This window comes from Microcaecilia unicolor, chromosome 3, assembly GCF_901765095.1.
Source record: "Microcaecilia unicolor chromosome 3, aMicUni1.1, whole genome shotgun sequence".
Lineage (NCBI taxonomy): Eukaryota > Metazoa > Chordata > Amphibia > Gymnophiona > Siphonopidae > Microcaecilia > Microcaecilia unicolor.
This window is the reverse complement of record NC_044033.1, coordinates 151,486,734-151,501,576: the sequence shown is the minus strand read 5'-3', so window position 1 is coordinate 151,501,576 and position 14,843 is coordinate 151,486,734. Positions and strand designations below refer to the sequence as shown.

The 14,843-nt window shown below is 41.9% G+C and overlaps 1 protein-coding gene across 1 annotated transcript in view; it reads right to left on the bottom strand.

Annotated features, from left to right (window-relative positions):
* Positions 1 to 5,275: 5,275 nt before the first annotated feature.
* Positions 5,276 to 14,843, bottom strand: part of ABCB10 (ATP binding cassette subfamily B member 10) — a 146,547-nt gene continuing 136,979 nt past the window's right edge. The window contains exon 13 of the mRNA XM_030196479.1: positions 5,276 to 9,153. Within this exon, the coding sequence (XP_030052339.1) occupies positions 8,880 to 9,153 (274 nt within the window). The 3' untranslated portion in view covers positions 5,276 to 8,879. The remainder of the gene's footprint in view (positions 9,154 to 14,843) is intronic.

The following is a 14,843-nucleotide window of genomic DNA, read 5'->3' as shown; positions in this document are numbered from 1 at the left end:
TGACAAAATTTACCATTAAAAAAAATAATAATAATTCCTTGTAAGGGCAATAGTTAACAGTTTCACTACAAATTCAGTAGGGACCCTCAAATCAAAATCCATTTTGATAATGGTGTTCCTGGTCATTTCAATTGCTTCTTTCTGAGGTATAGTGATGTATAAGCTCTCAACATCTAATATGACCAAAATCATATCTTCTATGCATGTCATGGCTTGTAACATATGCAATATGCCTGCAGAATATCAGATGTAGGAAGGAATTTGAAGAACAAAGGTTTGCAAACAAAAAAACTAACAGTGAAAACTGATAATGGCTCAAGCAGGGATCCAATAATGGAAATAATGGGTCTAGTGGGGGTTGAATGCAGTGATTTAGGAATCTCAGGAACAATGTACCTATTGGGGAGAATCGGATCGTCAACTACCAGAAACTCCATCTCTTTCAGAGTCAAAAACTGGCCGTCTTTACTAATAGCAATAAGTGATCTAATTTCTAGCTTTAGGGAAGGTGTGGGGTTTTTCTTAAGTTCTTTATACAAAGATCTACCTTATAGTCAGTGTGCTTTTTTTTTAGCAAAAAAGGTGCCGGTACTCAAACTGGCCGTCTTTACCAATAGGGACTGAATGGTGTCAGTATGCTTTTTTATGAGGTCAGCAACATCCTCCACCTTGTCCCCACAAAGGTTGTCACTTCAGCAAGGAATATCCACCAATCTCTCTTGAACTACTGGTTCCAGGTCAGAGACATGTAGCCGTGAGAGTCTACGCATTTCCACAAAGAACCTGGGTGCAATAATAAAAGTGTCATATGTGCCCCTTGCCAGATATGTTCTGCACTCCAGATTCATAGCCCAAGACAGACAGAATCTCAGCTCTTGGCTCTCCTGGCAGGAGCCATCTCCTTTACAAATCTGGTGAAAGACCCTCATGAGGGGGATTTATGTCACTCTTGTGGAAGGGAGGGTTTAGAAGAGATACCATATGACTCCTCCGAGAAGAAGTAATTTGAATCCCGCTTCTGACTCCCATGATCGGTCTAGATCCAACTCCTCAAAGTAGTCTAGACGTTGTCAGTGTTGAGTCCAATGTTGCCCAGTCCCAGGGCCTACTAACAGCACCCAATGTCAGTCGAGTCAATTTGTGCCTGCCCCAGCTCAGTGTGATTCTGCTCATGCCCTGAAGTGCACTGAGATACAGCCCTACCCTCTGACTCCGGGGAAGCTTCCTCTTCTGATGCAGAGAGTGGTACCACATGGGTCAATGCTGACATCAATGCCCTGGTACAGACAGAGCTTGGGCTTCAGGAAGGAGCTGAGGCTGAGCTACAGCTGGTGAGTATGGCCCAGTACACTTCATCGAAGGTAGGCATTGTCAAAGGCTGGGGAGTCGGATTAGAGTCAGCTTGGGAAACAGTCGGTGTTGAACCAGAAGCTGGGACCTGGCTTCCTGGAGACTGCTACATCAGTATCTCTATTAAAGAGGGAAGTGGTCCTCTCGGCACTGACACTTCTTGGGTACCGGCAATGCTGATACTTCAGAGCTCCCAGCACCATGCTTTCAAGGGGACCAATACTTCTTAGACTTCCTTCAACACTCAGCAGTGCAGTCCCTCGGTGCCGATAAGCACGTTGTCAGTGTTGAGTCCAATGTTGCCCAGTCCCAGGGCCTACTAACAGCACCCAATGTCAAGGGAGGTGGTGACCTCTTTGAAGCCAGTGCATTCCCAGCAGTCGAACTGTCTGAGCAGCCATCAAGGTCGATGCTTCTGATGCCGATGTCAATGAACCGGCCTTTGAGGAGCCAAAATGTTTCTCCTGATGGACCTGGTGCGCTCTGTGTCCTTAACTGTATTTGCAAACAGAGAGAACAAGTATCAGCATCATGGTCAGGTCCTAGACACCCGATGCACCTATACGGGTCCATGAAAAAAATCACCTGATTACATTGGATGCACCTTTTGAAGCCACTGGTTGAATGATAGGAAACAGAGAGTGGGGTTAAATGGGCAGATTCACAATGGAGAAGGGTAGTTAGTGGGGTTCCTCAGGGGTCTGTGCTAGGACTGCTGTTTTTTAATATATTTATAAATGATTTAGAGATGGGAGTAACTAGCGAGGTAATTAAATTTGCTGATGACACAAAGTTATTCAAAGTCGTTAACTCGCGACAGGATTGTGAAAAATTACAAGAGGACCTTACGAGACTGGAAGACTGGGCGGCTAAATGGCAGATGACGTTTAATGTGAGCAAATGCAAGGTGATGCATGTGGGAAAAAAGAACCCGAATTATAGCTACGTCATGCAAGGTTCCACGTTAGGAGTTACGGACCAAGAAAGGGATCTGGGTGTCGTCGACGATAACACACTGAAACCTTCTGCTCAGTGTGCTGCTGCGGCTAGGAAAGCGAATAGAATGTTGGGTATTATTAGGAAAGGTATGGAAAACAGGTGTGAGGATGTTATAATGCCGTTGTATCGCTCCATGGTGCGACCGCACCTTGAGTATTGTGTTCAATTCTGGTCGCCGCATCTCAAGAAAGATATAGTAGAATTGGAAAAGGTGCAGCGAAAGGCGACTAAAATGATAGCGGGAATGGGACGACTTCCCTATGAAGAAAGACTAAGGAGGCTAGGGCTATTCAGCTTGGAGAAGAGACAGCTGAGGGGAGACATGATAGAGGTATATAAAATCATGAGTGGAGTGGAACAGGTGGATGTGAAGCGTCTGTTCACGCTTTCCAAAAATACTAGGACTAGGGGCATGCGATTAAACTACAGTGTAGTAAATTTAAACAAATCGGAGAAAAGTTTTCTTCACCCAACGTGTAATTAAACTCTGGAATTCATTGCCGGAAAATGTGGTGAAGGCGGTTAGCTTAGCAGAGTTTAAAAAGGGGTTGGACGGTTTCCTAAAGGACAAGTCCATAAACCGCTACTAAACGGACTTGGAAAAATCCAAAATCCCAGGAATAACATGTATAGAATGTTTGTACGTTTGGGAAGCTTGCCAGGTGCCCTTGGCCTGGATTGGCCGCTGTCGTGGACAGGATGCTGGGCTCGATGGACTCTTGGTCTTTTCCCAGTGTGGCATTACTTATGTACTCTGTTGCATGTCGGTCAACCAATTTCCAGTCCAAGATGCTGGGCTCGATGGACCCTTGGTCTTTTCCCAGTATGGCATTACTTATGTACTTCTTCAACATAAAAAAAAGAATCACTGCTAAATTAAACTCCTCAATTTTGAGTTCAAAAAGGGGGCTAGACAAATTGAGGCTGGTGCTCAGGCCTAAAGAGCTGTGAGGAAAATGAAGAAAACATTTTAAGATCCAAAGAAAACTAAGAAATGTACAAGGAAGGTAACTACAAGAAAAAAAAAATCAAATGAAGAAAGAAAATGAAGTACTTGCACAGGGAGGCACGAACACAAGAAGCAGCGCTAGACCGACAAAACATGACTTCCTAACTCCATAGAAAAAGAGACTAAAGGACCTGCACATGCATGGTGGGACACTGCCATTAGTTTCTTAAAGCTGATATTCTATTGAGCCATTTTGATGATCAAGGGATAAAAGGAACAGTCAGGGAGAAAATGCCATAGCAAAAAATAAAGAAACAAAACAAATAAATTCTTTGCTTCAGTCTTTACTGAGGACATTGGGAAGATATATAAAAAAACAGTCTTTGTTAGTGGAGAAACAAGGGAAATGAAGCAAATAAAATGCTATAGAACAAATTAACAAGAGGTATGTCACCTGGGTTGATGGTATGCAATCTAGGATACTGAACAAAACTGAAGAAAAATTACAGCCTTAGTAGTAGCAAACTGTAACCTATTATTAAAACTAGCTATGGTACCTAAGGATTAAAGCACGGCAAATATAATGCCAATATTTAAGCAGGACTCCAGGAAACTATAGACCAATACACCTGGTATCAAAGTTGGGCAAAACATTAGATGTCCTTTTGAAAATAAAGTTACTGAACTTATGGAGAAACGTGTCTTAATGGTTCAGAGCCAAGCTAGATTTAGCAGAGGGAGGTCTTACCTTACTAATTTAGCTTTTTTTTCCCCAAAGGATTAATAAATACCTGGATAAAAGTGAGCCAGCTGCTACAGTGTATCTGTATGTTCAGAAGGGGTTTGACAAAGGTCCCACCTAGAGAACAGCAAATCTGCCTCCAGCTGGTTGGACAGGTGTACTATTGTCTACTTATCAAATCTAAACCTGTGCTGGCATGGCTCCTCTTGTCATGTTCATGACCAGTGTTCTGTCCTCTTCTGGTGCCTCTCTCTCTCCTGCGAGCCAGTGCCCATAGGAGCATCCCCTACTCATGCTTCTCACGACTGCTACCACCCACAGTACACTAAGACACACACACACAGGGCCATGGGCACTGCAAGATACAGGCATACAAACAATTGCACAAGGACACACCCAAATACACACATACAAACAGTGGCAGAGGAACATACCCAGCTAGACTCACACAACCACAGAAAGGCCCCTAGCGCAGAGGAGGAGCAGAGATAGGGGCTATGAAAAGGGGTAGGGAGGGCAGGGGTTTTATTGGTGAGATGATATTACAGAGAGAAAGCAAGAATGGAACAGAGTGGAGGGAATGGGGCAGTATAGGGTTTCATAAGGGCAAAGGAATTGATAAGTTTTGGGATGAGCAAGGATTGGCTACACACTGAGACAGCAAACAACAGCCCAATGTACAAACCAACATTCCAGGTCATGAGAGGCATCTTTTTTTCTCCATTCTAGTCAGTAGATACAATGGGTATAAATGTGGGTGCATACTTTTGGAAACACACACACAATGATGCTTATGCAATATGTCACATGCATGCACATTCTGTTTTTGCCCCATGCACACCCATTCTCCATCCCAAACACACTTTTTGATGGCATGTACTTGTATACACCATGGTGTATATGCTGTCACCACTAGAGAGTGTCCTAGTGTGCTTGTCCCAGTCCTAAAGCTTCCACTGGATCCAAGGACTACCTGAATGGAATCTACCTTTCTGTAACAGAGGGCTGGCCCTGAGGGAATCCCTTTCTACTATGGCTGAGCTACCCCACTCACTGCTTTAACCTCTCAGGTATCAGCCACCCCCATTACCTAGGCGCCTGCCTAGCAAATAACCAAGCTGTCACATGGTTTGAATAAACAAAATACCATTTATTCTGGGTATAACAACTTTCATTCACTTGAACAGTGTTGCTCTCTTCACCTTCTAGAGAATAACATAATTCAACCAAAAGTATTTTTTGGCTTCTCACAATTATATGAAAAACCACAAAGAATAAGACTGAATCAAGGTAACAGCACACCAACTTATTGTATAAGGAGGAAAAAGACCTCATCAAAACTGAGGCACGCAACCAACGGTAAGTGAAACCAGATCGCAAAATCAGCAGATCAGTATAAACACAGTTAAAAAGTCATCATTGGTGAAAAAAAAAAAACCCTCCTTTAACGTTCAATCATAACAAAAAGCCATTCTATAGCAAAAACAGTCTTCAGCTCTTAAATATAATATACTGTTAATCATCATCAAACACTTTATCTTCAATTGTGTCAGTGCTTGGACACTCAGTTGTGATGGGCTGTTGAAAGCTTGGCATCCGTTTTAAACTTGTACGCCATGTTTTGTTCTTTGCTGCCAGCTGTCTCGCAGAATAAAGCTTCCCTACAGTATGCCTGAGTAATCTTATTACAGAGCACGCTTATGGCTTTTGTTTTTTTTTCAGTGACTTTCACGCGATTATTTACATTTGGATTTGATTTTTTGGTTGCAGATTTAGAGTACAGTGTTGGTCCCCAGAAGAAGCTGCAGTGAAATGGGTCCGTTGGGGCTACACTTATTATCCTGGCAAGCCGGAGTCACTGAGTCCAAGCAAGCACTGACACAATGCACAATTGAAGATAAGTGTTTGTTGATGATTAACAGTATATTATATTTAAGAACTGAAGACTGTTTTTGCTATAGAATGGCCTTTTATGAGTTTTTTTGACCAATGATGATTTTATTTACTGTGTGCATGCTGATCTGCTGATGATGTGATCCGGTTTCACTTACTGTTGCGTGCCTCAGTTTTGATGAGGTCTTTTTCCTCCTTATACAATAAGTGGACGTGCGATTACCTTGATTCACTGTTATTCTTTGTGGTTTTTCACATAATTTTTGATTAGTGAATTGGATCTGTATATTTTCTACCATGTTCCCACAATTATATAACAGAGTTATCTGTGTCCATACGTCTTGTTACAAGCTTGTAGAAAATACCTTACACAACATACAAGGTTCCTTTAAACACTTTTTCTTCCTCTATTACACCTGTTCCAATCGTACAGATTAGAGCTGAGTTACCTCAGGGCTACTCTTTACACTCAGGAGCAGTTCCCCAAACAATACTCACTTTTTCCTAACCAAGGGCAGTTCTCAAATTCCTTTTACACTCCAGGGCAATGCCAAACCCCTATTATATTCCTGGGCAGTTTCACACCCTATTCCCAAACCAGGGCAGTTCCAAACTTCTCCTAAGTACCAAGTATAACCCTCCTATGCTTTTTTTTACTTCCAGATTTTGTTTCCCTAGTCTGCTAACCTTGGCTTTTATCTGCCTATAGTCTTTAACTCCTTTGGGGACTATCTGTAACCCAGGGATTTTCAGCCCATCCTCTTATCTCCTGGTAACTCCTTATAACCACTATTAGTCCTGCTAGAGTGTTTCCAGCCATACCCCTTTCCTGAAGATACTATGACAATTAGATTAGTACCTTTCCCACCTGGGGAGAAACAGGCTCCTCTACTACCTGGCTGATGCTCAGAACTTACAGCTGGCATTAATCTGCACACAATGTTCAGAAGGATCCAGCACAAGAAATAATGTGTATGCCAGAGGTGGACGTTCTTTTGGTATTCCTTCCCAATGCTCAGATGACAGCAGCAATGTGCAGAAGGATTGGATGGCTTCTAAAGCTGAAAAATTAACACTAGGTCCAGGGCAGAACTGTTCAGATGGAGACTTGTTGAACTTTTACCAATTGGAACAGGCGATTCATCTTGTTTTAGAATTAAAAAAAATAAATAACATGTGCTTTTAAGAGCGAAACAAAGTAAAAGTGTATTTGATCTTTTGGCCCATATGTACTTGCCACAAATCTGTCAAGTACAGGATTTGAAAAGCGCAATTGTGCACATTTTTGTGCTGTTCATGTTGTTTAAAACAATAACCCCCCCCCCCCCAAAAAAAAAAAAAAAAAGGAAGGACATGTTATTATGAAGGGGCATGCACATAGTATAAATACATTCTCCACCCCACCCCCCCACACATGATTAGATGTTGATGCAAAGCAGAGACAAATACATAAAACAAGTCTTATAAAACCCTCAGCATTTACAGCACTTCTCAGCAGTATTTCCATATTTTGGTGACACACATACTTTATGCATGCACATGACACACAACCACAGCACACGTGCACCAGAGAACTGTGTTGTTCTGGGCTGGTATCAGTGTGTAAAAAAATGCGCATGCGTTTTCACCTACTTTGCATTTTGTTAGCATAGTTCCAACTGTGCATATAATTTGAATGCCATTAGTTTTGAGCATTGAAGGGCTATTTTTCAGTACTGTTCCTGCACTATTTCCCGGCTGCTGTTCGCTACAGTGCAGGAGTTCTGAGCATCAGCTTGTTAATATCCCAGCAGATGCAGCTTCCTTCCCAGGCTGCCTGCTGAGCCTCTCTCTCATATCCTGTTTCCAGCTACCCCTCCCCCAAGACTCTTGTGTGTTTGGCTATAGGGATTTTTGCTGGAAGCAGATGGCACATCTCTCAGATAAGGAACTTATTTTAGCCTGTATTTCTGCTTTTCTTTTGGATCTTTGAGCTTAACTCGGTATAGCAACTGGTTAGTTCCTAACCTCCGTGAACCCTAGGGTCCTGACCCAGCTGGTAGATCACATTCCTCCTTTGTAGAATACCACTTAAATGTGATCCCTGTTGTTTGGCTATCTTCTCATTCTCAGTGTGCATTTGACCAATGTTTCTGTAGGCATTTTTTCCCCATTGGCAATTGTCAAAGTGAAGGTATATGAATATTCATTTTGAAAATTGGTGCAAAATCCATGGGTAAAAAGTACCAGCAGACCTTACAGCAATGTAGAGAATATGAAAATTGCCCTCACAGTGCATACACAATCTCTATACAAAATAACTTGTTATTTCTTTTAGTCTCAAATACACCTGCTCAAAGTGTTAAAGCAACCCCGTGCAAGTAAACTGTAAAACATGAAGGCATCCACAAGATCTGATGAGCCTCTCTCTTCATAATAAACTAGCTAAATTAAATTTGGTGTAGACTTCAGTCACAGGGGAAAACTACAATATTTGTCATAGAAAGTGTACTGGGATTCAAACCAAGACTAGATGGAATGTTATTCTGTGATCATTTCTACTTAAGAGTATCAGTATTCCCAGATCTTCAAAATAAAGAAACATTCACCATAAAAACTAATGTCGTTCAAAAAAGTAAATTCTTTGACACAGCATTTCCACAGTAGTAAGTAAGGCACATGACTGAACAGTAGTAATTAAAATATTTGCAGTGTGAAATAATACATTTAAAAGACACTTTTCATATTCTGGCAATTTAAAAAGGTATAATACTTATTAAAAACTCTGAATAAAATTTTCACACATCTGAATTTTCAAATTCATTCACTCTGCAAAAATACATAACATATAATAGCTATCTTTCTCTCCCCCCCTATATGTTTATATTACATAGAGAGAGCACCAAAGAATCATACATTTAACTTGTTCTTTTCTTTCCAATTTAAATTTCATCACTTTCTTAAAATTTATAGTCTGTCTGAAGATTTAATGTTCATAGTAAAGGGTTGGTTATTTGAGAGAAAAGTCTGCTTCTCCATCAGTTTTCGAAATAGTCCCTTTGAATTGGCTAGAAGTTCTTCATGTTTCCCGCATTCAATGATACTGCCCTGGTCAAGGACAGCAACGGCATCTGCATTCTGAATAGTGGAGAGACGGTGAGCGATGATAAGAACAGTCCTTCCTTCCATGAGTCGCTCTAGAGCCTCCTGTACCAAGTATTCATTTTCAGCATCCAGAGCACTAATTCACAAGACAAAAAGGAAACAGTCACTACTATTTATTTATACCCAACAATACACACATGTTGCTCTACTGTAGCAGCCTTACTGACCCAGCCTCTTGTCATGTGATTCAAAATAAAATGCACTACACACATTCCACATGTGGATACTAGCCATATTTTGTCAGCACATGCTTGCTTAATTCTGAGAACCAAAACAGTAGGTCAGTGTTGGTGAAAAAAAGATAAGTAGATTTAGTTCAGTATTGTAGATTTCACAAGTGCATCTGAAAGAAAATGATGTTTTTCTTCTTCAAATGTACTTGAAATCTGAAAAATACAGAGAAAAAAACCAGAGGTGTAGGGGGAGGGGCAAGGGGCCTGAGGTAGTTCAGGCTATGAGAATGTATATACTCATCTACCCAAAATGAAATAGTGGAATTAGAAAAGGTACAGAGAAGGGTGACAAAAATGATAAAGGGGATGGGACGACTTCCTTATGAGGAAAGGCTGAAGTGGCTAGGGCTCTTCAGCTTGGAGAAAAGACAGCTAATGGGAGATATGATAGAGGTCTATAAAATAATGAGTGGAGTGAAACGGGTAGACGTGAATTGTTTGTTTACTCTTTCCAAAAATACTAGGACTAGGAGGCATGAGATGAAGCTACAAAGTAGTACATTTAAAACTAATCTGAGAACATCTTTCATCACTCAACATGTAATTAAACTCTGGAATTTGTTGCCAGAGAATGTGGTAAAGGCGAATAACTTAGCGGGGCTTCCTAAAGGAAAAGTCAATAAGCCATTATTAAATGGACTTGTGGAAAATCCACTGCTTATTTCTGGGATAAGCAGCAGAAAATGTATTGAACTTTTTTGGGATCTTGCCAGGTATTTGTGACCTGGATTGGCCACTGTTGGAAACAGGATACTGGGCTTGATGGACCTTTGGTCTGTTCCAGTGTGACAATACTTATGTACTTATGTTCTGTACAGTAGGATAGCTTTTATCACTTTCAGATGTATGGAGTCTGTTCATTTTATCATATGCTGGCTGAAGCCAGTTTTGAAGGATCAGTGTCCTTTTTCACAAATGTGATGGTAGCATGCACCCATTAAATACCACTTTAGTCTACTCCAGCACCTAGGTCAGGGGCATCAAACCGAGGCCTGAAGGCAGAAATAGCCCACCATGCTCCTTCATGCAGACTGTTCCTTCAGACATGCTGAAAAGCTGATGGTGGCAAAAGCTGTCAGAAGTGCTTCCGCCAACATTCTCTGGCCCATCTCTAGCATAGACTGTGGCAAATGGAGCTGCTGGAAGGATAATTCAATCTTACAGAGGTCACTGAAGGTGTGCATTGTTGAGATATCCACATAATTTTGATTGGTTAAGTTGTATTTTATTGTAACAACATTTAATTAGTCCTGTAGAGGCTTATTTTACTGTTTTTGTTTTGTCCAGTTTGATGAATTAGTAACTTAGCACTTGTTTGTATAGCATTAAGCTAATGCAGAAGTAATTAAGGTTGTTGCAGGAGTAATAAAATTCACCTTGAGCTCAATACACACACGTTTGTAACAGAACTCTTCCACCTCTGCCTTAGTGCGGTATGTCACCTCTAGTTCTGCTGCAGGACAGCTGTCAATCTCTGGCCCCCTCCTTCAGGCTCAGCTAAGACTCCAAAAATTTCTATGGAATCTTCTTACAAAAGCCAGAAGCTACCATGAACTGCAACCACAAAACTGGCCCTAGACCCTCAGGTACCCTCCTATGTGAACATAGGCTATCAATTTGAATAGACATAAAAAAGTATGGCTACACACTGCTGGAAAAGTATGAATCAGAACAATGCAGGCAAAGTCAAAAGCATTAACGTTGAATTTAAATTTACATAAGAGTAGCCATACTGAGTCAAACTAATTTATTTATTGCATTTGTATTCCACATTTTCCCACCTACTTGCAGGCTCAATGTGGCTTACGTAATAACCGTGGTGGCGATCGCCATTCCGGTATAGCATATACAGAGTGACAATGGTCCATCTACCCAGTATCCTGTTTCCAACAGTGGCCAAGCCAGGTCACAAGTACCTGGCAGAAACTCACAATAATGGCAACATTCCATGCTACAAATCACAGGGCAAGCAGTTGCTTCCCCATATCTGCCTTAGTAGCAGACTATGGACTTCTCCTCCAGGAACTTGTCCAAACTTTTTTTTAACCCAGATACGCTAACCGCTGTTACCACATCCGCCAGCAAACAGTTCAAGAGCTTAACTATTCACTGAGTGAAAAAATATTTCCTCCTATTTGTTTTAAAAGTATTTCCATTTAACTTCCTTGGCAAGAACTGGATGCCATCCCTTCCCCTCCCCCCCCCCCCCCCCCCCCCGCCCCATTAGTTTCAGTAGTAGACTCCCAAATTTCTACTCCCCTCCCTCCATGTAGGTCTATTTATAAGTACATTCTTTTCCAATGTGGTATGAACTTACGAGTTTTTGCACCCCTGGCCTAGGTAAACCTATGCCGTATCCATATCCTGTTTTCTTAGGCTGTTCTACAGCTCTTGGACCTTGCATTCATAACTGTGTATCCACTTTTTCTCACATAGTGGAATCACTTTTCACACGCTCACACCTTCTATGAACACACATTTGGACCTCACCATGACATCCATATTTAATCACAGCCAGTACATCCTTGCACCTACAGGACACATTAGCCATAATGTGGCCCATAAATAACTAAAGACGAGCAAACTCAAATAAGTATGTTTATGAAGATAGATCTTCAAGGTGCTTCCTTGATCTACCAGAATTGGTCCAGGAGGACTTGCTGGAAGAAGGGGGTGGCTTTCCCAATAACTGGCAAAATTAGGCTAGAACTGCCTACCCATTTAGCCTATCAACATTGTATCATGGCTTTACTGTGCCTCCTGCCCCAATGCACCATTTTCCTGTCAGGTCCCATAGTGTTCCCTGGGGTGGTGGTCCGCATCCCTACAGCTCCTCCATTGTCAGCTGATGCAAATTTTAAAGTTCACGAATGTGCCATAGGAACTGGTATTTAGGACTGGTGGTGGGAAGCTCCAGACCCGCAAGGGATGCCTGCACTTCCAGGTTAGGGCCAATTTAAAGAAGGCCCTGGCAGTCTCTTGATGCCTTCATAACAGGTCTCCAGCAGCTGTGCCTCGTCTTGCCTTGCTTCATGTGTCTTCGATCCTGCCTTGTCTTCAAGTTCCTATCTTCCCAGCCTGGCCTCCTAGTTTCTGCCTTGTCTTTAGATTCCTGTCTTGCCTCATGTGTCTCCACATTCCTGCCTTGTCTACAGCTTCAGTCCTGCCTTGTCTTCTGCTCCAGTCTTGCCTTGTCCTGCTTGGTCTTGCCTGGATCCAGTTCTTGCACTGCTTGTCTTGTTTTGTCTTGCCTGGATCCAGTTCTAGCCCTGCCTGCCTTGTCTCCAGTTCAAGCCTTGCCTAGCACTTTGACTAGCCCAAGTGGTTCTCCTGCTACTAGCTGGTTCCCGGCTGCAACCCAAGGGCTCACTTTCCCCGAGTCCATGACAGATTGCAAAGTTCATGAGCTCAGACAAGTCCTCTGCGTTAGGAGAGCAAGGATGCTACAGATCTACCTTTTGGAGGGAAGCTTCTTCAGAGTAAGACTTGTTCATATTTTGCCCCCAAGATTCAGGCCTGGCTGGGAACCTAAGGAATGCTTTCAAGCTTCAATGTCATGTATGGTGCCTGAAGAACCGGATCATGAGTACGTGGTCCACGACACCTCTGATTTCAGAAGGGCCTATGGTTCCTAGGACAACTCATGGAAGTCTGCTAGTTTTTTTCCTGAAAAGGTGCTATCATTTGTCTCCAGATACACATGCTTGGATCGAGAGGAGGAGGCACTTTGAGGAGAGGGTACTGTCGCGGCTCTGCCATGCCTCCTGCCCCAATGCATGTTGTTCCGCAGCGTTCCGTGCGGCATCAGTCCTTGTCCTGCCGCGCCTCCACTATCGGCCAATGCCAGCTTCCGGGTTCACGTACCGTAGGAACAGGTGTTTAGGACTGATGGTGGGAAGCTCTGGACCCACAAGGTACACCTGCACTTCCAGGTTGGGCCCAATTTAAGGAAGGCCCTGGCATTCCCTCAATGCCTTCACAACAGGTCTCCAGGAGCTGTGCCTTGCTTTGCTTTGTGTGTCTTCAAGTTTCTGCCTTGCCTGCTCCAGATTATTAACTCTATTATATGTTTTTAAGAGATAACAGACAAAAGGTATATTCTTTAAGTGAAGTTTTTATGAGTATATTATCCTGCTTTCATTTATACTTTGTATAATATTTCTTCATAATTGTTTTTTTTTCTGTGAAAAAGGTTACATTATCTTTAGGTAGTGAAAAGGAGAAGTTGGGAAGGTCCTTTTGCAGACAGCTAGTCCACCATAAAGGTCAGATGGTAGAGAAAAGATAGCCTGGCTATGTGACTCAGGATCAGGCTAGGAGGTGTAACCATACTTCTAAGAATTAGAGTATGACGTTTCAGTGCTGTGTTGCAGTCTGAAAGCTGATTGGGATTTATGAAGAATTGAGAATTTTATCAAGTATTCCATTAGTTGCTATGTAACTAGACCTTCCATCATTTTGGTCAGTAGTTGCATCGAGACTACTGGTCTGTAATTTGCAAAATCACTGATCTTGCTGGTAGTGTTTTTGGGGATAAATGCAAGTACTGTCACCTTTGTCTGTTGGAAATTGACCTCTTTCAAACATTTATGTGATGTGTTTGGTGAGGTATTCAAAGAACCAATCTGGTGGGTTTTTCATCATGTAGTTGGGGCATTTGTCAAGTAGGCAGTATGAATGCGCATATTTTGTCAATAGTGTCTTTACTGTGTCTAGTTGGGGTGGGTTTGATCGTGTTCTATATTCCGTCTGATGCAGTGTGGTTGTAGTGTGTTTTGCAGTCCTGTAGGTAGTCTGCGACGTTTATTTGTGCTTTTGCAAGGTTTGACCTTGTGTCTGTTAGTTTGATTTTGAAAATATTGTGCAAGTTCGTCTGCAGTTGGTGCTGTTTCAGTTGTCGCCAGTATGTTCTGGGTTTTCAGTAGTTTGTTCATGAGTTTGAATATTTTTTTCGTATTGGTCTGGTCGAGGTGCGTATATGTACTGTAGTGTTCTGCTTTCACTTTCTCTATGCTATTTGTGTATGTTCTTATGACTTTTCTCCATATGGATTTGTTTGTGTCCGTTTTGTTTTTGGCCCATGCTCTTTCGAGTTTCCTCATGTATAGTAGTTTGTCATTAAACCAGGGATGTGGTTGCTTTGTGATTTTTGTTTTGAGTGGTGCTATTTTGTTTAGTGTGTTTTCACTTGTTTCGTCCCAGTTTCTCATGAAGCGTTTATCCTTGGGTGGTATGTCGTTGAGTTCATTTATTGTTATTGTCCAGAACGTGTAGTTATCTGGTTGTGAATGTGTGTTGGGTTCTTGGCTCGTTTTTCTTGCTATTTTCTTTCCATTGTAGTATTAAAGTGTCTCTTTCTTTTCTTTTCTTTTTTTTTTTAACTAGGCAATGGTTTATGTTTTCCATTTGTAACTACAGAGGAGGATTCTTTTAACATGCAGATTCTGTGTAGGGTTGTATTCTTTTTTTTTTTTTCCAGCTGGAGGTGTCCTGGTGTTCTACAATATTTGCAGTGCTGACTTTTCAGAGGTAG